The sequence below is a fragment of the Lycium ferocissimum genome, chromosome 2 (genome assembly GCF_029784015.1).
Source record: "Lycium ferocissimum isolate CSIRO_LF1 chromosome 2, AGI_CSIRO_Lferr_CH_V1, whole genome shotgun sequence".
In the NCBI taxonomy this organism is placed as follows: Eukaryota; Viridiplantae; Streptophyta; class Magnoliopsida; order Solanales; family Solanaceae; genus Lycium; species Lycium ferocissimum.
In genome coordinates this window covers 59,329,992-59,352,559 of record NC_081343.1, presented here as the reverse complement: position 1 = coordinate 59,352,559, position 22,568 = coordinate 59,329,992, and the positions used below count along the sequence as shown (strand labels likewise).

Genomic DNA, 22,568 nt, shown 5'->3' with positions numbered 1-22,568 from the left:
GCATACAAGGCAGCCATATTTATTTCACAGATGATTGTAAAGACACATGCTACAGTCGTTGGTGGCAAGGACATGGGCGTATACAACCTTCTTGATGGAACCATAGTGCCCCACTACACTGGTCAATCCTACCACAAAGTCACTCCACCACTTTGGGTTTTCAGCAACGTAACTCGCTCTTGATTTAGACTAGCTTATTTAATTTGCCACAGGGCCTATAAGTTAGTTTATTTTACTATTGCTTTGTCTTTGCTTCCTAGCTTTCATTAGCGTTACTTAGTTTACTTAACTATTGCTTTGTCTTCGCTTCCTAGCTTTCATTAGCTCTCTTTCTGGTGTTACTGAATGGAAGTCTTTCTTTTTTAAATTTAATTTTGTCAATCAATTCCTTAGCTTTCATTAACTTTCTTTCTGCTGTTACTCAATGAAAGTCTTCTTTTTTTGTTTTCAAACATAATTTTGTCAATCAATTCCTTGTACATAGATTTGTCTGCTCTTGCCTGAACAAATCATGCCTAGTTATTGACTAAGAACTACTTACAAAGAAAAACGAATTCTGTTTAGGCTTTGAGCACAAAGCGTGCAATTGAAGGGAAAGATAAAAAGACTTACAAAGAAACACGAATTCTATTTAGGCTTTGAGCACAAATCGTCCAATTGAAGGGAAAGATAAAAAGAATATAGGTCAAGAATAAAGCCTAGTGGTTTTCATCTGTCTAACTGTGCTGCTGGAAGTAGCAGGTATTCCGTGGAAATAGTCGAAATGCGCACAAGCTGGTACTGACACCACAGTTAGAAATCACTGCTAACTGGAATAATTTGTGATTATCATGGAAAAAGGTTAGTTAAATATCACCCAAGCCTAGTGGTTTTCATCTGTCTAACTGTGCTGCTGGAAGTAGCAGGTATTCCGTGGAAATAGTCGAAATGCGCACAAGCTGGTACTGACACCACAGTTAGAAATCACTGCTAACTGGAATAATTTGTGATTATCATGGAAAAAGGTTAGTTAAATATCACCCTTATGATTGCCTTACTAGGAACATATTGTTGTTCCATTCATTGCGGCAATCTTCTCCCAAATAATTTTGATTTTCTACATTCAACCGAAATTCAAGTATACAATTACCTGTCAATCTAAGCAAGTTGAAAATATATTAAAATATTATGTATTGTGAAGATTCATGATAACTTGACTAGGTTAACTCACAAGTTACAAGAGCTGATTACTGAGATATTGCTTGGTTCGAACATCAAAGAAGGTCAACCAAGATTGCAGTATGGGAAATGATGGGTGCAAATTCTTTAATCTGTTGATGAAAGTTTAAACTCTGACATTAATCAAACCTTAACTGATGTTAAATGTTAAGCCTAAACTCTTAGTTCCCACTCGTGGTTGTTCCCTCTGAAGTTCCTGTCAGGTTGTATGAGTCGTCTTCAAAGCTTATACTATAGGCATCTAAACACCTCAATTTTGCACTCCCAAAGGATATGCCGTCCATGTCCATATAAAATTTCTGCAACCTAATGCCATCTATGCTAACTATGCTTTGAGAATAATCAAGTTGTTTCGATCGATGGTTTCCCCGTTCCACTGATAGGCTAGACAAGCTAGCTAATTTCAAAGAACCATTTGAAGGTTGCTTATATATGATATTCTCTGCAGAAAAGAGGGCAGACTCCAGTTCTTGCCACACTTGAGTCATTGTAGGCCTTTCTTTGGGGACTTTAACCGCACATTTCAGACCAAGCTGTCCCATTTTTAACATCATTTCCATGTTGCATTCCTCCATTAAGAGATTGGCATCTATTATTTCATCGATGCTTCCTCGTTCTAAGCTAGGTCTTGCCTGTATAACAAACAATCAATTGAGAAAATGAAGTGGAAAATACTATAAGGCAGACAACTTTATCATATTGACATAGAAAGTTTTGCACATTGAAATTTTTTACCCAATCAATAATGTGAAAATTAGGATGACCTCTAGTTTTCTCGACTACGGGTCTAGCAGCAACAAGCTGCAGTAGGATAACACCATAGCTGTAGACATCAGTAAAAGGAGTCAACTGGAGAGACGAACAGTAGGCAGGGTCAAGGTACCCTGGTGTTCCCTTTATCTGACTGCTAACATGTGATTGATCCCCAATAGGACCTGATTTCACAAGCCCAAAATCTGAGACCTTGGCCTCAAAGTTCTCTCCTACTAAGATGTTGCTCGGTTTTATGTCCCGATGAATTATACTTGGTTTGATTCCTTCATGCAGATGAGCTATCCCTGGGATAGCAAGTATTAATGTGTGTCAAAATCTGTCCTCTCATCTTCTCTTAATCAACCACATAAGGCACTGGAAACTTACCTTTAGCTGCTCCAATGGCTATCGTCACTCTTTGCCTCCATGTTAAGCTCCTTCCTCCCCTCCCTACAATAAGCATTTCCAGAAAATGTTAAATTTCAGAACTAAGCAACAATACATGACTCTGGAGATGGAACTTACCCATGATGTGGTCTAGCAGAGAACCATTTGGAACATACTCATACACCAGAATTTTTGCTCCCTTTTGCCCTATTGATGCATAAAACAGCGTGATAAGCCTTACAATTTTTGCTTTATTTTATCATCACAGCTGTTTTTATCTGAATTTTTGAAATTTCTTGGCCGTAATTTAATAATAATAAGTGAAATGAATTTACCAGCGCCTTGGCAGAACCCCACCAAACTAACGAGATTTTTGTGTTTCACTTTTGAGACCAACCTGATCTCTGCATGGAGATAGCAGTTGTATCGATTACTGTAAAAATTTCAGGCGTTTAAACAGAAAGAGAGATGCTCAATTACCATTTTCAAACTCTTCAGTACTTGTGTATGATTCAGTATGTGCCTTCTTTATAGCTAGTTTTCCCTCCCCGTCGAATGATCCTAGGTAGACATTTCCAAATGCACCAGAACCAACCAGACAATCTTGACTGAAATTATTAGTTGCCTTCTGTAATTGTTCCAGCTGGAAATGCTTCAACATAAGTTGTTCAGCTTTTAGAGTTCCTACTGACCCAGAAAATGTCAGTAAAGGAAGATAAAATCAGAAGCAGATATCAAATGAATTCCGTATACAATCAGTTACCAATAGATAATGAATCTGATATAAATGTTTATTGAAGACTTATTTATTTCTTAATTAGCTTGCCTTCAACAGAAATGCTAATTTCTTAGGACGTTGAACACAATGCACTGTCCCCAATTTGACAGTAACTTGCTGGTAATTCCTTAAAGGACGGACACTAGTGCAAAAATTCTGGACAAATACTTGGAGATCTAGTTTTTTCCAATATTCCTTGATGAGGAAAGTAGGAACTTGTTGCATCGATGAGGGATTCACTAACCTTTTTGGTTCACCGGTAACGTAAAGCATGTATAAAGCTTTCTCTTGAAGCAGAAAAAAATTGAGCAACCAAAAAATACTATCAGAATTCCAGCTGATACTCCTCCCCATGTGTGTTGCTGACTTTGAAAGAAACCTCGACTCATTTTTCTTTTAGTTTTATCCCACTTCTACTCTACTAGGCTTTCCATGCCTTAATTTTCCTTTGCATTCAACTGCATTACTAAGTGGGCAAAAGCAAGAATAGGTAGGTCTGTAATACTTATTCAAAAGGATTAGTATCTCTGCCGGCTAGCCATTCATTTGTTGTCTTTGCATGCCAAACCAGACTTGGTCAGTTATCCTTCTGTCCAAGCGGCACATACTGCCAAAGAGGACATGCAAACATATATATGCATGTAGATATGTTAAATATTCATCTGAAAATGACTTCACAGTAAAAACCAGAGAATGCGATGCATTTGTTTTATATTATATAGGGATATTTATAACAGGGGAGAAGCTTCTAATTGCAATGAAATGATGGTCATGTTTTCCATGATATTATATAGTTGTCGGCAGCATCAGACACATTATTTAGGAAAGACATCACTGTCTGGTTTATGTTAATAATAAAGAATTAGAAGGATTAAACACACTTACAATGGTCCATCTACTGATAGCAACCTCCCTTATTATATTAGCAGCTAAAGCACCGTCTTCATAATCAAATAGGGTATACTACTATAAAATTCATTGCAAAGCTGTAAAATTAAGTCGTGAACAAATTGTAAACTATAAGAATTCAAGAACCAGGAGTATCATCCCCTTGTCCTACCTTGCTTCTCAAGAACAAAAAGATCGAATCTATATTCATTGAATAAGTACAACAACTATGTTCTCTTCGGCTGTGTGCAAGTTCTTTTACATAAAGATTGGCATCTAACTAAAAGCTTGACAAAAGTTGAAGCTTCTCAAACTTAAAATTTTTGCAGATTAATGCAGTATGAAGGAGTCAAACCCTTTAGACTTCCAGATAATCTACAAGGAACTTGGACGCTGCACTATGCTTTCCCAAGCTTGTTTCTGCAGCCAAAAACGTCATCCAAACCAGGGGCAGATTTATATTGAAAAATTCAGTAAATATATAAGAAATACGATTTGGGAATCCATTAATAAAGTGTGTTGTTGGTTGAGTGACAAAGAAGGAACTCTTAAAGCTTTGTTTCTCTTGGTCAAGGGTTCGAATCCTTGGTCAACTGTAGGTTTTTGTTTTGTCTCTTTATATTTTTTAATTTGAAATGGGTTGGAAGCCACAAGCATCAAATCCTGGATCCGCCTCTGATCCAAATGTCGGAATTACAAACAATCTTCCCTACATGGAAATTCTTTTAGGCAGTTATATGTAGTTATTTGTTAGATGACCTGATAGTGTAAGCGTTTAGAAGTGAAACTCTTGTGCAAATTATGCTGGTATGTTACTGTCCTGTTTCAGAGAGTGAGCTCCAGATCATGTAAAACAACATCGGTGAAAAGTGTAATTGCAATTTTATAGGAACAACAGAATAAGTCAAACCATATTGTCTTCTTTCTCGATACAATTGAGTACACTTGATGAAAAACCAAAAAGGCCAACTATTGCATCAAAATGAGCTATAAATGTTTATGAATCATATACAAATAAATCAGGAACATCAGAAAACTTCTACTTTTACACAACTGAAGAAACTCAACCAAAATTAAGCTATACATTAACCAAGACTCTATCTTGTAACAAAGTTTCTGCTGCTTTTTTCCCAGAAACCAAAGCTCCATCAAAGGTAGCACTAGTCACATAATCTCCACAAATGTACAACCCCGGTTTTATTTTCGGGTTCTTCTTCAAGTTAGTAGGTGGGCATTGGTTCGGTTGGGCAAACCCAATCCGGTACATTCTCAAGTAACTCCACGATCCAACTACCGACTCTCCAAACCAACCCGATAGCTCCTTCATAACCCGGTCCACCAAATCCTCATCCGCCACGTCACCATAAAGCCCCACAAGCGTGACAGAAACAAGTGCCTTCCCCGCTGGAGCATATGAGGGAGCAACATTGGTCGCGAAGAACATGTTATTTACTATCCCTTTACCCGACCCGTTAAGAAGAAGAACCGGGTCCCGAACCGGAACTTTTTCTTGGTCAGCTGAAAAATACAAACAAACCGTGCTCCGAACCGGTTCCCGAACCTCAGCGGTTTTCTCTCCCGCCATTTTTCCCTTCAATAACTTAACTGCTTCAGGCTCTTCAACTGCCAAAATTACCCCAAATTCACTTTCCAACATTTCTCCATTTTGTAATTTCACTCTTATTCTCGAGCTCGAATTCGATACCGAATCAACAGAAACAACTCGTGTATTAAACAATATCGACTTCAATGGCAAGTTCGACGCCAATTGTTCTGGAATGGCAGCAATGCCCTTAGCTGGAAGTGTGTTGTCACCAAGAGCTAAGCATTTGAAGATAAAATTAAACAGCCGCGACGTCGTTTGTAACTCTCTATCAAAGAAAATCCCGCCAAAAAAGGGTCGAAAGAACCTTTCTAATATCGCATCAGAAAAACCAATCTTTTTCAATAAATCAATCGTAGGAACTTCTTCATCAGTCAATATTTCATCATCTTCTTTCGTCAAAACTTTCAATCTAGTCAATCCGATAAGTAATTTATCAACAACTGAACCAATTGGGTTGGTTAAAGATTGCAGAGAATCAGAAAAGTGCCTTAGAGGATCAGCAACAGTATGGAAGCGACCACCATAGTAAACCTGCGCCCCAGAATAGAATTTTCTGAGGTCTAACGAGTCATAATCAAGGATCTTTCTAGCCTCAGGGTAACCAGTGATGAAAATTTGAAAACCACGATCAAGGGTATAACCGTCAATTATGTCTGTGCGAACACGACCACCAACAGCATCAGAAGCTTCTAGAAGGAGAAATGGGATGTTGTCGGCTTGAAGACGCGTGGCAGCTGCTAAGCCAGCTAAGCCACCACCGATGACAATGACTCCAGTGGTTTTCGGGTTTGAGGTTTGATTGGGTAATGGTGAGTTAAAGGATATCTGTGAGGAAGCATTAGGTGGTTTTAGGAGACGAAAGCGGTGGCGCGTGGAGAGGAGAGAGTGAGTGGCGGGAAGACACAGACACGGCGGCATTTAGGATAACGGAAACCTCAGGGACTGTTTCTAATGTGGATTTTCGTTGGTTGTGTATTCTATCCATTTTGGATTCTGTGGTTGAAGCTTCTCCTTATTTCTAAATTATTATTTATTTTTGGTCACCCAATTAAATACTACTGCTACAATATAAAGTCACTGCAGTCTTAGCGTAACTAGTGAAGTTCAAATTGTGGAAATAACCTCTTCTAAAAATGAAGCGGTAAGGCATCGATTCTGAACCTCAGATTTAGCAGGGGCTTAGTGCACCACACTTCCCTTTTTTTATACTCCCTCTGTCCCATATTACTTGTCCACTTTCCTTTTTTAAAAATTAAACTATATAACTTTGACCAACATTTTGAGATATATTTTTTAATTATATTAATATAAAAAAATTGCAACTTGTAGCATTTTTAATTTTGGAATATTTAAATTGTACTTTTAAAATATTAAATTGATCTAATTCAATTAATCTCAGAAAATTAATCAACTTGACTCTTAAAAAGCGAAACAGTACAACTAATATGGAACTGATGGAGTACTAATAGTAAAATTGGAACGCTATGTGGTGCACATTAAAAGTGAGATGCTATGAATCTACCTTTTTACGTATTACATGGACAACAATGATCTACTGTATTCTTGTCTACGACACTCCAGTTCTAATTTGTGTTTTGTTTTGGATAAAAATTTCAATGTCTTTGCAAAAATTGTTTTTTTCACCAAGCTACAAGGAAAATTGGAAAACTTTTAGTTTTCTCTCAACGTGTTTTGTCTGAAAAAATACACTTTTTTTTGCCAAAAGAAAATGACCGCCGAGTTATGCTAGACCGCAAAAGATGACACGTTCAATATGCACAAATTCTAAGTCACATTTAGCATATATCAACGTCTATTTGAAAATTGAATGCAGCGTATTGATTTCGAAAATTGGCATTTGTTCGTTTTGTTTTATGGCAAGTGTGTTTGAACTATCATTCTTTGACCGGCTCAAATCCACAAAATTGAACTGATGTTTCAACTTACGCTTCATAATTCATTCTCACACGGCCCTGTCAGCTCACATTTTATTGATTTGGAAACGTTTAAATGGATCGACATGTTCAAAATGGTGTCCCACGAACTATAAGACTCACCGTAGCATATGAAAAACAATTTCCTGGTCAATGGTTGCAGTACAGAAAGAAAGCATTTATGGTCAGAAATTAGAAGCTGAGTAGGGTTGGAAGATTTAGCTCCATTTGCTGAAGTGTAAAACGCTTTCATTTCAGAATTTTCTGCCTCTTAACTTTCCTGTACGCAAGAATCTCCTATTAATAGAAAAATCTTACTGGCTCTCTCCGTTACTCCTGGTGGCGTACATATTACGGATTTGAATTTTCAAACATTAATTAAGGCACCAGACCCCAATTCCCAACTTCCAAACCTTGGTGTGACAACCAGCCACTTCATCATGCCGTTTAGGCGCCATTTGGAGTTATTTTTACCATGCAGAAAGCTTATATGAGCAAGAAAGCCAGCACTTATGGAGATTTTCCTTGGAAGGACCTAGATCCCTGTGAATTTGCTAGGAAAGGCCTTGAACCTTCAAGCCTCGTAGAGAATTTTAGAGAAAGCCCTTATCTAGTCAGAATGAAAGATTTGTACACAAATATTATTTGCACTCTATTAGTATTTATGGCCCATAGGAGGCTAAAATATAAAAGGGGTCATTCATTTGTAATTCATTATTCAAGTCTTGAGCAATATAAAAGCTTCATTTGGCAAATCTCTCGTCTTTCCTATCTAGCATTCTCTTTCTTATTTAACGTTCCCTGAATGTAGTAAAATTGACTTGGCATAACAAGAAGCGTGAGCAAGTTGTCAAGATCAAGGTGAGTTGCCAAGTATCACATGGTGTGTTAGTCGAAGTCTAAGGCTGTGACATTGGGCTATAAAATATTGAAAGTTCAGATGAGTTCCCGAAATGAGTGGGATTGCGGCAGGGGCGGGATTACAGCTAGTTCTCAAGCAAATAGAATGAGGCTAGCTACCTATGAAGTCGAGCATCCTACCTAAAACAAAGAAAAAGTAAAAACAGGGAGACCTTGCAACCCTCTAAATGGATAGCAGTTCCAAAAAGTCAAGTAAAGGTACATAACTAACTTTATAAAGTTGCGAAAAGTCAAGCGAAAGTACATTAACTAACAATTGTTGAAATTCAACAATCATGACCAAGCTCAATATCCTGCAATTGGCACCGGCCGGCCAAAAATATGTTATACATCTACTCGTTACAGGCTTGCCAAGTAGGCATAAACAAAAATTAATACTTTTCACTGCAACTGCCAAATTTAGGTATGACTTTATGCAGAGGTGTAAGTTGAAATATCAGCAGCAGAATGGTTGGTGCATGAACATTTACGTAATGAAGATCTTTTGCCAACTAGTTCTTTCCTCATTGATTGAGGAAAATCACCCACTTTTTAAACATATTCATTTCACTACTTAACTAAAGTGTTGGCTATACGGAGCACCACAAGTAATTTACAATTTACAATAGGCATGGGTCAAGTACTTTCTTGAAAGCACCTTGTCTAAGAGGAGAATTTCATATGTCCTGTTAAGTACTTAGGATCAAGGTAGACCATATCTTGCACAAGGAGATAGCAAAACAAGAGGCACACCAATACAAAGTGCTACTTCGTGGAAGTAGAGTACACTATGATTGCTCAAAATTCTATACAGGAGGGTAATCAACTACAAAGATCAAGCTCAAAGGAGCACATACTCTAATTACATCATATTTCCAGGAAAATTGGTACAAGTGAGAGAGAAATCCTAAGAGCGAGTACGAAGAAATTAAAAAACCATGTTATCATATACAGAGTACAGTCACCTACAGATCCCTTCTGCACAATGGACAAGATCCATGTCTCAACAGCCATGTATCAATGCACGGAAGGTGAAACATGTGATGACATTGTGGTAAACATCTAGCAGTCTCTCCCAGTTGAAAGTCCTGGAAATATAGAAACCAAAATCAGCATTCAGAATCAATTAAGCAATTCAATAACACAGTAGAATAGCAAACAAAAGGTACAAATGTGTCTTACCTGTAGGCAGACTGAACAGGAGACTCTCTCTCCAGAATCATCAACATCGTTATCATTAGTAATTACAATCTTAGGGATCTTTTCAACAGAATCACAAGGCAAACCCTTTGCACCACCTATATCGAAAATGTTAGGGATCTCGTCATATGCAGTTTCAACGGCTCCCATCTGTTACAACAATAAGCGAGTGTTACAAATGAAGGTAAATCAAGTTTCAAGCAGAATTCTGCAGGTCAATTGATTAGGCCGCAACATACCTGACTTTGCACTGCACTTAGCATAGCTGGACCAATCCGCTCACGAACTAGTCTGCCGCTTAATAGGCTCGCAATTACATCAATCTGTACAATTCAAGAGTTTTATCAATTAGTCATATGCCAATGGATTATGAAACAGAACTTACATTTCTCTCATTATGTTTGTATTTTACCCCATTTCTCTCAACAGTACACATTGGATCTTACTCTATTGTAAAGGAAAATATTTTCTCACATAAAGTTGTCTCTTTTAACAATATCAATTAGAAGATGCAATGATGCTTACCAAGTAAAGAAGACATCCAATTCCAGATTCATCAGTCTGCCATAGTAATAGAGATGATTCAAAGACTTCAAGAGAGAAAACAGCACCAGATATGGCACCAACTGCAGCACCTCTAACAAATCCACTTTCTGTTTCTTGCCCAATCAAAGCTCCAGTCATTGCTCCTAATAAAGTTCCCACTGCAACAACCAAGTCCATTCTCATTAGTTTCACCAAAAATCGAAAAAAGAAACAATTTTTAGAAATTAAAAGGCCAAAAATTGTCCCTTCTTAGATTCTTTGATACCCTAATTTTCAAGTCCAAGAACAAATTTAACAAAGAACTCCAAATTGGCGATTGTAAAAAGAAATTTCCAAGAACCCCTAGTTATAAAATTGTAAGCCATCAAATGGGATGCACAATTTGGGGCAAATCAAATATAAACACAATCAAAGAAAATTAATACGCACCTAGTGCAAAGAAGAAGGTGAAGATTGCAGAGAATACATTGCCGACAATTGTAGAAACCGCAAGGCTGAAACAATCTTTAACCCTTTCAACCAAATCCCCAATTGAAAAAGAAGAAATAGAAGATGATGAAGGCAAAGCACGAGATGGATATGCATAAAACTCCATTTTTTTTTTGGCTGATTCAAGAAAATCTTGGGGTTTGTCTTTACTATCTGTGCTAATAAAGATATTGGGGTTCCAAGAAAGCAGCTATATAACAGACAGATATAGAAATATAGTTTGTTATTTGAAAGTAGCGGCTGTATATATAACAAGAGAAGAAGTTAAGTGGAAGATGTATAAGGCAAAGGGAAGGGAGTAATCTTAGTTGCTAAGCCAAAGGTGATGACAATAACCTACACAAACCAACTCGCATTTATGGCTTTGCTTACTTTTTTTTCCTCCCACGATGATGATAGTAAAAAGAAAAAGGCAAAAGAGAAAAATATATGATCGGGATTGAATTAATATTTGGCTTCTTTTGCCTAAAATTCAAAGGCCACTAGAAAAAGTGAAGCTTCTTTTTTGACAAATGAAAATTATTTTTATGTCTTTGGTAATTGCTGTAGTGTTTATGTGATCCACGAATTGAAATCACATGCCAAGCATCTCTATTTATACTTTGTATGTAAGTTGGAGAAATGGTCTGCGGTAAGGTTGTTTCATTGGACTTGCTATGTTGCGGAGGCTGCCTTTTATAAAATTCACGGTAGATATTTTCTTTTTCCTATTATTATAATGATAAGCGAGTATGTGACGTACTCTTCTTGTTAATACATGTGGAATTGAAAAAAAATTATATTGACAAGTGCTCAGTCTATTTGGTCAAATTAATAAACACGAAACGCGTATGATCTTATACTCACACAATTATTTATGACATGTATTAAATCACAAATTTTAATAACATTTCATTTTAAAAAAAAATTGTCATCAATCAAACACTGCCATATAAATTGAGTAAATAAAATAATTAAGATTATCATATTCACTGACAGTACAAAATACTTTTTATACTAGTCACTTAAGAAATTACCCCTCTTGTTTCAGGGAGCGAAAAATCTAAAATGTAGGGTAAGTAACATGTTGCAAGTTGCAACAGATAAATTTATATTAATAGTGTAAAATTCTCTCCAAGAACAAAGTATATGAGCAAAATCCATGTGATATTTTTATCCAATATAGAAAATATTCTTTTTACCAATATAAGCAATCCCAATGGCTTGTACAGTGGATACCAAGCTGTGCAGGCTGCTTATCGCGTGACATGTAGAAAAAAGCTTGTTGTTGTCCTTTTGCGTCTGCTAATACAATGATTCAAATTGACTGGCATATTTTACCATACATAAAACTTGAAGTAGGTTTTATTCATTTTTCACATTCTTCTTGGCTTTTGAATTTCCCCTTTTTTTCTTAGATAATAATTAGGAATATTAAAGGAAGTGGTGGTTTGGTGAAGGGTGGATGGATCACAGTACATTTTATTGAAGATTTAGTCAGAGATATTTTCCGGGGAGGGACAGGGAATGTGCATGTCAGAGCAGAAAAAATAACTTATTTAAATATCGATATTAACAAAAATAAAAGGTCCGCATTGTATGTTCATTATAACTCATAACTCTTAGGATTAATTTATTTAACTTGATATAAATACAGAATACAAATAAATATTTCTCCTTGAAACGACGCAGTCTGATCAGTAGCCCACTGACACAACAAACTTCAGGTATAGGCGATCCTTTACCCCGTTAGTCCCAATTTATATGGGATGTTTTCCTTGGCAAGGAATAAAAAATAAAGGAACACTTTGAAAATTTGTGGTCTAAAATGAACTATAAATATTTGTGTGGCGGTAAAAATCATTTCATTAAGTATAAAATGAGTATTATAAAGTTAAATTGTTACTAAATATATAAATGTGTCATATTAATTGGGACGAATGAATTATACGGTTTACTTTTTCATCCGCCATCACCTAGCTAGATTTACTGTTACCCTTCGCTTTCATGCCTTTGATCTGTGAAGAAGAAAAAGTTCTAAAATTTTACTTAAATTATGACTCAGATATCACTAACCCTTTAATTAATTATGATAGTCGAAAAGCTGAAATAATGATTAATGACACTCCTAAATATTCATGATGACAAAAATTTGTTAGTCTTACTAGAGTTGATTCCTCAAAATTGCTACTCAAGTTAACCAAATTACTTAGAAAAGTTACTAAAGTTTACTCAACTATTGCATTTTCTCTCAAAAATCAAAGTACCCTAAAAATTAGTCACTCTCAAAAATGAGTTGGCATTACTTTTAACTTTATTTCTTCTGCCAATAAAGCCATTTTAATTATGTTAACCCAGAAAACGAAATACCAGATACAATGAACAACCAATTAACTTGGTTTAATGGTTACTCAAGTTAACCTAAAATAAGGGGTAGATGTTTACTGTTTAGGAAAAAGGATTATAGTCTTATAGATACCTCATCAGAAAAGAAGAGGACGAACCATGGTTGGAGACTTGCAGTTTTGCAGACGTATCTTAATTTCAATACTATTCAATCTCGCTGACTATATGTTAAATTTTAGAAAGAAAAATTACGACATATCGGGAAAGAGGATTAGTATCAGTTGTAGGAATATTTTTTAAGTATTATAGTTTGGGTGACTTACGTAACTTCTTGTATTTTGATATCAACCTGGACCTTATCTCTCTATAAAATATAAAGTAGTAGATTGCATACATGAGTATATATACTTGGTAAGCTTAGGGAGGCAAACACAGTTATGAGAAAAGAAATATATTGGTGTCGGTATTTGTACCAAATCCCGAGTACAACTAAGTAGTATTTTTTGTATATTTAATTACATGTTGGCTAATGACAGAGTTCATAATGTTAAAAAAGTATGCCCTCTGGGGTGTGACATTTGCATCCTAATAAAGGAAAAAAACATTGGACTTATCTCTAAAATATGTGCTTAGTTATTTTGGGCTGCAATTTATTTTTCTTTTGGAGTGATCTATCTTGACTAAACCATTATCAAACTAAAAGATGTTGATGATTAACTAATTGACGGCATGCCTCAAATTATAGGGTAGAAAAAATGGAAAGAAAAGACATTCCGACGTAAGTATGCACGAAAGTCTTACCCACCAACTATATCTTTAAGTTTTTTCCCAAGGATAGAGGGACATAATAAATTTAAAAAAAACTCTCAAGTCAATGAATGATCTGTTTTATTGTAATGTTAATTTGAAGGGGAGATAGCGATTTTAGTCCTTGTGTTATAGTTTTATTTCTATTTTGATTCTTGTGTAATTCGACTTAGCATATTTAACCTTCAATTAATATATACGTGCTATTTTGATCCCTCAAACTAACGGAAGTTAAAAACTTAACGGAATCATTATTTTTATTCAAATAAAAAAAGAAAATTGAGATTCGAGCTATCACTCAAGGGGTTACTTGGCTCTATATCTTCTTCTTCTTCTTAATTTTCAAACTTCTTAACTCGGCTTTGAATATTTGAGCGAAAGGTTCAAAATGCCCCTAATAACTTATTCAATTTGACTTTAACAGTTTATATTTGTTAAATTTGTCTAAGAAGTGTTTTTTAGTATTCGATAAATATATTGTGTTTGGTCAATATTTTGAATAAATGCTCTTAAATGTCCTTTAATTTACTAGACCACAAATCCTCAACATTTTTTTGGCTTAAAGATATCCTTACCCTATTGAATTTTGCTCAAAAATACTCGTTTTCCATCTATTGGACCAAAAAGGCCATCAACGTTTTTTTTTTTTTTTTTTTTTATAGCTTAAAGCCCCTAAAACTAATGGTTGACTTATTAACTAGATGAGACTTCACAAAAAGTCACGTGGCACTGTAAGATTGGTCCATGTGTTAATCCAGTGTGATTTAATTCAATACATATGAGTTGGGTAATTTAATCACATTTTGATTAATAATTGAACAATCATACACTACCACATGGCTTTTATAAAGTTTAGTCTAATCAACTAGTCGATTATTAGTTTTGGGTGCATTTTTAAGCGCAAAAAAAAAAAAGAATATTGAGAGTATTTTTTGTCAATAGGTGGAAGGACTCTATTTTTTAGCCAACTTCAATAAGCTAGGGGCATTTTCAAGCCAAAAATAATGTTGAAACATTTTCTATCCAATAGATGGAAGTAGGGTATTTTCTTAGCCAAATTCAATAGATTAGGGATTTTTTTTTTTTTTTTTTTTGCCGTTTTCCGTATTTGATATAAGCAGAACTTTTTATATGTTTTTTCAGCTTCGAGAATTTGAAACATTTTTCTGGAAACAAACCTCACTTAAGTGTATGTTTGGCCCAGTTATCAGAAATACTTATTTTAAAAATATTTTTGTTAAAATAATTTCAACTTTTAAAAAAGATGCATTTTCTTGAGAAAAGATACAAATAATTGTCGGTTGTGTATTCCATTGATTCGGTTGTGTATTTCGTTAAGATAATTAATGGCGGCATCTGTACTAATGAAGTTTAAAAATAAAAAAATAAAAACAAGAAAACATATGGAAGTCTGTCAACTTTTATATCCCATAAAAAAGGTGTCTCTTGAAAGCAAGTCGCCTAAGTTTTTAAGATGATTTTTGGTTTGTAAAGCATAATTCTCCTTTGAAATATTTAATTGAAGTATTTTATTAGGCAAATTTTTTCTTCATCGATTCAGACAATCCTTTGTCTGTCAATTTTTTATCAGAAATCTTCGATTACTGATGAATCTTCGCTGATCTTAGCCTGAAAAAAATGCTTATTTTTAGTATTTTCAGAAAAGTACTTTAGGAGGAAAACAATTTGTATTTGTTAAATTAATTTGAGAAGTGTTTTTTAGTATTCGATAAATCTATTGTGTTGGTCAATCTTTTGAATAAATGCTTCTAAATGATTGCGGAAAGGACTTGTATTATAGCACATTTTACTATTAGAATTCGAACTACATAAACAGAAAAATTATTTTAAATACTTATTATGAAATTTAGTCGTAACTCCTTTCAATTGCATTTGGCGATGTCTTTATTACAAAGAGGTAGGGGTGTACATGGATAATCGGTTTATTCGGATTTTTCAAATATTAAATCAAACCAATTGCGTCGGGTTTTTAAATTTATAAACCAAACCAAACCAATAAAATTCGGGTTTTTCAACTTCGGGTTTTCTCGGGTTATTCGATTTTCTTGGGTTGTTCGAGTTTTTTTCCGAAAAAGTCTTCATACAAAACATATGACTTTTACTTCAAATATTTCTTTAGTCCTAGTAAGATACAACTATAAAGATATAACTAAGGTGTTTCTTAAGAAAATAACACAAAATGTGAGATAGGTGATGACATCGTATTAAAATATTCAACCAAAAAGATAATAAAATCGGTTAAAATAAGTATTGCTAATTAATAAGCCATAAAGAAAATGACTTTAATTTAACTACTAAGTTATGCTAAAATAAGTACGGCTAATAAGTATTAATTACATGACAAAGAAAAAAATTAAGCTATATATTTTTACGCTCTAAACCAATTATCGTAGCTAAAGAATAGATATCAGCATTCATTACGCCATTCACTAGTGTTAGAATTGAATTTCTTTTGTTAGCATTAGTGTTGAGTTGGTTTTGATTTGGACTTATTTGAGTTACTAACATCTATGGGATATAAAACTTATTGGCATTCAAAATTTTAAGTTCAAGCTTAAAATAATATGATAAAAGACAAAAAAAAACTATGAAAAAATTTAAGAATTATTTACAAATTACATTACAAATAAATATTTTTATGTATAAAATATTTTAAAGATGGAATACACGTAATGTCAGGTTGGTTTGGTTTGGTTCGGTTTGACTTTTTTTAGCTAAAACCAAACCAAACCAATTATGGTCGATTTTTTTTTTCAACACCAAACCACTAATCGGGTTTTTTTCTCGGGTTTGATTCGGTTTATCGGTTTGGTGCGGTTTGTCGGTTTGCTTTGTACACCCCTACAAAGAGGAATAGAAGAGATTGAAAAAATAGAATAGGAAAAAAAAAAAAAAAAAGAGAAACAATTCGTATTTATAGTTGTGGAACTATTTCAAAGAGGAAGATGATAAGGAAAAGAGAGATAGGGAAAAAATTAAAACAAAGACATGCTGGAAACCAAAAAAGAGAAAAAAAATTGTATCTAATTGAAAGACAGATGTGTTAAATTAGTAAGGAATAATTGTTTGGTGAATATCATTTTATGATAAGGATTTGTTTGCCTTGAAAAAATAATTTTCAACTTTTGCTTCTACTTCTTGGAAAAAATCATAAATTTGTAGTTTATTTCCGATAAAAGAAAAATTACTTATGTTACTAATCATAAATACTTTTTTTGTTGGCCAAATACATTAAAATTTATATGATCATCAGTTCATCACCTTCGAGAACAACTCATTCAGAAGTTTTTCTAGTCCTGCTAGAAGTTCGTTTGCGTCCACTATTTCCTATAGTCAGTTACAATTTTAAAAGACAAAAATAAGTTTATAAAAATCTCACGTATTTTCTTTATCAATCTCTTGTATTATGTTCTGTCAATTTTTTATGCAAATGATCATATAATTAAGTTCTAAAGGACCATAAATCCGATTTCCTCATCAAACAACTGGTAACCCGTATAATGTAGTACTATTGTTCTGCTTCCTTACCAATTCTGGATCATAATTTGGTTCACTCTTCTTAAGAAGGCTGGTTAATGTGAGATAGTTAAACTAAAATCGATCAGGTTATATTTTTGCCACTTTCTCTGCTTTATGGAATTGCTCAAATTGCCTCGATGTCCAAGGCTTTAATTTTCTCCAGCATTGTCTTAATTGGTGTGATGGAAAATCAAAAATAGTTCCTACTATGATGGAAAATCAAAAAATAGACCGTAAAAGAAGACTATTCAACTTAAGACAGACCGGTCTCATTTTAGCAACTATTGCAACACGAAGAAAATTAAACATTTGGAAGATTAATTGAAGCCCACATCATAAGTTACTTCACCTGGGGTTGCGAGTCATTAATATTCATACTCTTGAAAATGGACTAACAAATATAACTAAACCAACTGGTGATTTGGTTTTAATTGCTCCCTTGATTAGTTAGAGCGCTTAACGTGTAAGTAACTTTTAAATAACCACTTTAAATAAATTCATAAGCCATCCATTTAGCTGATTTTGAAAGTTATTGTACTCCCTTTTCCTAGTTCTTTCAGTCTCAGAGGAGCGTATCCTATACATGAAAAACATTAGTTTATCAAGGAAAAAGTTTCTGATAAATTGTAATTAATTACAAACGTTAATCGAACATATATTCCTTGTAAAATATGTTGAAGTGTCACAAGGGGGGAAAACTACTCAGTATAATTTAGATGACGATGATCTTGGATGTGATCTCTGATTTATCATAGGTTATTCGATTCGGATTCTAAATTAAGTCTTTCCTTGATCAAGTTAAACTTAATCTAATAGGGAAATTTAATTAGGTAAAAATTTAATCTCATGGGGTGTTGATACTTAATTGACACCAAACCAATAAATACATAATATGTGTTTGCACATACACTTCCATTACTAACCATGATTGATTAATGCATATTTTTACTTCATTAAATCACCTAATAATGATAAATTAAGTTAATTTGGTATAAACTTTCAAAGTGGATAAGTGTTTGCCATCTAATGATGATCAAACAACTAAGAAGCATTAATTAAAAGCACAACTGGATAAACAATTTTCTTTTATGTTATATTTGTTGAGGATATAATTTTAAAAAAATAAACGTGCTTTCGGTAATAATTTAAATTTTAGATGTAGGGACTTAGTAGCTCAGTTGGTTGACTACCTGAACTTTCACCTTGTTAATGAGGGTTCGAATCCCTACATTGTAATCCCTTCCCCTACACCCTCATGTATTAAAAACAATTTAAAAAATTAAAAAAAAAAAAAAAAACACTTCAATTTTAGATGAGATATCACATATTTAGCTGTGCTTGTTATCCAACTTCTAACAGTAATATCCACAAGTAAAGAAATAACATTGTATGCACGTTTTAACTAGTAGTAATTTTTACATGAAGCCATCTTAATTAATGCAAAAGTATTAAATGAAGCAATCTTTTCAGACAACGTATAGTACAACTCAGGAGTAAGTAATTAATATTAGGTTGAAATATCTAAATCAACTAGTAAATAAGGCAGACAATCTTAATCTAACTATCCTTACATTACACACATTGTAAACATCACTTTCACTATATTAATTTCGTGTTACAACCGGTGGCGGAGCCACATGCATCCAAGGGGTGTCAACTGTCAACAGACACCCCTTTACCGAAAAATCACACTGTATAAATACGTAAAAGAATTTTTTTATGTATATATATTATGTGTTGAACCCCTTAATTTCGTCGTATATTCACTTTTTTATATTTCACACCCCTTACTAAATTTTTTAATTCCGCCACTTGTTATAACTCCTCAGTGATCCACCTTTAAAATCCTTAACATGCAATACAGATTACTTATTTGTTACTATAAAATTTATTTATTAATGTGGTAGGGGCATGTAAGAAAATAATGGATCTCTCTAGAAATATATAGTACTGATAATTTTAGTATGTTTTGTACTTGACTTATCTTAACCATTAAGGCAAATTATGAATTAACGATGATTCTATTTTTTCGAGTGGCCGTCAAACTGTCCCGCAGTCATTTTCATGGGGTTCAAACTAATTATATTCAAACATTTCAAACTGAATTGTAAGCTATTTAAACAATGACATGAAGAAATCCAAGTTCATTCCCGCTCTCTACCGGTGCAATTTTTTTTTTATAACCGTAATGCTTGAGCTTGCGCGCACCTCCTAATTTCACAAGAAATCTGTCACCAACCACCCGCAATAAATATCAGGTAACTTTGTCCACCAAAGTTAAAACGGATGGGAAGAGGTCACCTAGTGTTTTTATTTTCGCTATCTGATTTTTGAACTTGAGACTCATGGTTATCAACCCACTTTATTGACCACTAGGCTATACCCTTGAATGCAATTTTACATATTATTATTTCCTCCGTACCAACTATGTGGCGGTGCTTGAATTTAAATATTTTAAAGTTTTAATTATTATGATTTATAGCACTTGTTACGTGATACTCAAATATATAAAAAAATTAAAGAACTTATATTCGAATCGACGCTCAAAATTTGGGTGTGAGAGAGTACTTTATTTTTCGAAAACCACATCAGACAATTTATACAAAAGGTTACTTATTTATAGATCAACGTAATTTAATAGTGTAATTTTTGTTGTTATATCAGTAAAACATAAACTCTAATTTCTTAATATTCTAATAAAACCCCACATATCGTGGTGTTTACGTGATTAGGAAATAGTCTATCCTATATAAAAGGTCGGATTATCATAATTATAATTTTGAGATAAACTTATTTTGAACCAAATTAAACAAGCAGTGTGCCAGTACTGACTGTAGTTATTTAAATAATAATTAAAGACGAAGATTATATGGTATCTCTTAATTACTTTTATCCAAAATCAAATGAACTTCCTTTTCTTTTTTCTTGTGGTTTTATCTCTATACCAACCAAGCAAGCATAGAATCATAGATAACTACTTTTATTATGTTCCTTCACGCATTCAACTCTAATCTCTTGATTTCGACCAGATAATTTTTATCACTAAGGTAAGCCACATTACATCAACTGTTCTTCGACCAAAAAAAAAAAAAAAGAAACTTCTCGTTCTTAATTTGCTTTAGGTCCTCAGTTCTTTTCTTATTGAATGAGTCTTTCCTACAATTAACGAGCACAGAAATTTTCTGAATCCCGGTGGGCTAAGTTCAATGGTAGCCAGCGTTATAGTTACGGATAGACAAAGTAGCTTTGACTCAAAATTTATATGTATTAAAAGATTTACTGACTAATAACATTTATAAACAATCTTTTCAAAATTCAGTAAGCAAAAAGAACTATAATCTATAATTCATAAACTAAATATTTTGGCTCCGCTTCAAATTAGTTTACAACTCGTGGAAGATTTAGAAACAATTAATGATAGATTTGGTTGGGCAACTGATTACGTATTTTCCAGGGAGAATCTATTTGCCATGACATAAAATTCAACATTACTAAAGATTATGTTTCTGTTTTCTTTTTCCAGACATTTCACGTAAATGTCATTAACCAGCCAACTTCAATTAATTATTAGAGGTCGCTTGACCAAAGAATCATACATTAATAGTAGTTCTTCCAATATTGTCGTTGGAGACTGCTTGAAATTGTGAAGTGACCACGAATTAATATGAAGAACCGTATACCAATCTAGAAATAAATCTTGAAACAATAACTGCGCAGAAGTTGATGAAAATTCTAGATTATTTGGGGGAAGCCACTGACGGATCCGGTATTTAAACTTGAAACCTCATCAAGGTAAATTTTGAAACCCTTAACCAACCTCTAATGTTGTGTTTAGGGGATTCAAATCTATATATGTACATAGAAAAAAAAAATTTAAAAAAATTACTTTATATGTACATTGTAATTTTTTTGCTGAGGGTATTCACCCAAACACCCTCACCCCCTCCTAGATCCGCCCCGAGGGAGCATAGTCCTTGTCCCCTCAAGCCTTTAATTCGTTTATGTATTTTTATGTATGTCTATTTACTACTTATTTGTAGCATTCAATGTCATCTTTTTCGATCCCATCGGCCAAAATGGGTAGTGATAACAATAATATAATGTATTACTATAATAAATATACATAACCATAAAGAACACCAAACTATCTTCCTTTTCGTCTTTTTCTATTTTTATTTCTTGAGCTAAAAAGGTAATGGATATATTAAAAAAATAAATCAATACCTGATACTAGTTGATTTTTAAAAATTTATTTTGAGGAATATATTACCACATTTAATACCCAATTGAAGTACATTTCAATTAGCCAAAAAAAAAAAAAAACGTACATTTCTTCCTTTTTAGTTCTTGACGACAATTTTCAAGTGTCTTGTGGTGGTGATAAAACATGCCCAAGATTGAAGACTCCTCCTACCCTTTTCTTGACGTAATTATTATAGTAATACTTGAACCTAAAAGGAGGAGGGAAACAAAAACTCTTGCTCTATTGTATGTTCTAGGTTCTTCAGATATATGCTGCATTATTGAACGACAACATTTTTAAAAAAAAATATTTTATTACATAGAGGATGGGGGAAAGGGAATAGGGACAATGAAAATACCAATATACTAGCTAAATTGTAAGCACAGGCCTAACTCTAGATTTGTTAATTAATGTAATGAATTTGAATTATATAAATTCACAGCAGTATGTATGAAGAACTTTTTACGCTATCATTGTAATTTAACATATTATAGCATGTGACTTGCAATTTAATCTAGGTATCGATCAATTAATGATATTAAATATAATAAATTGTAATTACCATTTGTGTGACCTGATTGTATAAATACTTTTTACTCTATCAATACGTAAAACTTATATTAAAATGTATATAGGTAGCTACCCAGAATTTCCTAGTATATTCCTGAAGATATTTTTGTGCTATTTTTCCAGACTGCTCTGAGCTGTATTTGATTCTCTAGAGATTCCATTGTTATTTTCTTTGTCTATTTGGTGGGAAGCTAGAAATAGAATGTGACCTTAAAATTGAGTTTCCTCAAATTTTAAAAGGCTTTGCAGCAATATTCATTTCCTACTCCAACAGTTCATCAGTTGAAGTCTTTTTTTTTTTTTTTTTTTTTTTTTTTTTAGCAAACATTTATGAAACCTGCAGAAATGCATGGTCCAGTCCATATGTCCGCGAGTTATATATAA

At 33.6% G+C, this 22,568-nt stretch overlaps 3 protein-coding genes across 4 annotated transcripts; all 3 read right to left on the bottom strand.

The window, feature by feature from the left end:
• Window positions 1–1,288: 1,288 nt before the first annotated feature.
• On the bottom strand, window positions 1,289–3,733 carry LOC132048267 (receptor-like protein kinase ANXUR1). 2 transcript variants are annotated; one of them, XM_059439171.1, is made up of 7 exons: window positions 3,381–3,727; window positions 2,839–3,042; window positions 2,694–2,762; window positions 2,497–2,565; window positions 2,359–2,421; window positions 1,954–2,276; window positions 1,289–1,850 (listed from the first exon to the last, which is right to left on the bottom strand). In XM_059439171.1, exons 1-7 carry the CDS (start codon window positions 3,523–3,525, stop codon window positions 1,380–1,382), a joined length of 1,344 nt encoding a protein of 447 aa, XP_059295154.1. In that variant the 5' UTR covers window positions 3,526–3,727; the 3' UTR covers window positions 1,289–1,379. The 2 variants fall into 2 exon arrangements, with proteins under 2 accessions (XP_059295154.1, XP_059295155.1); XM_059439172.1 differs by having other exon boundaries at window positions 1,708–1,850; window positions 1,983–2,276; window positions 3,381–3,733.
• Window positions 3,734–4,924: 1,191 nt separating this feature from the next.
• Window positions 4,925–6,609, bottom strand: LOC132046395 (polyamine oxidase 3). The gene has a single exon (XM_059437018.1). It carries the CDS (start codon window positions 6,546–6,548, stop codon window positions 5,103–5,105), a length of 1,446 nt encoding a protein of 481 aa, XP_059293001.1. The 5' UTR covers window positions 6,549–6,609; the 3' UTR covers window positions 4,925–5,102.
• Window positions 6,610–9,220: 2,611 nt separating this feature from the next.
• LOC132046394 (NEP1-interacting protein-like 1) lies at window positions 9,221–11,338 on the bottom strand. Its single transcript, XM_059437017.1, has 5 exons — window positions 10,640–11,338; window positions 10,190–10,368; window positions 9,904–9,987; window positions 9,647–9,814; window positions 9,221–9,552 (listed from the first exon to the last, which is right to left on the bottom strand). The coding sequence occupies exons 1-5, from the start codon at window positions 10,803–10,805 to the stop codon at window positions 9,430–9,432; spliced, it is 720 nt and encodes a 239-aa protein (XP_059293000.1). The 5' UTR covers window positions 10,806–11,338; the 3' UTR covers window positions 9,221–9,429.
• Window positions 11,339–22,568: the final 11,230 nt, after the last annotated feature.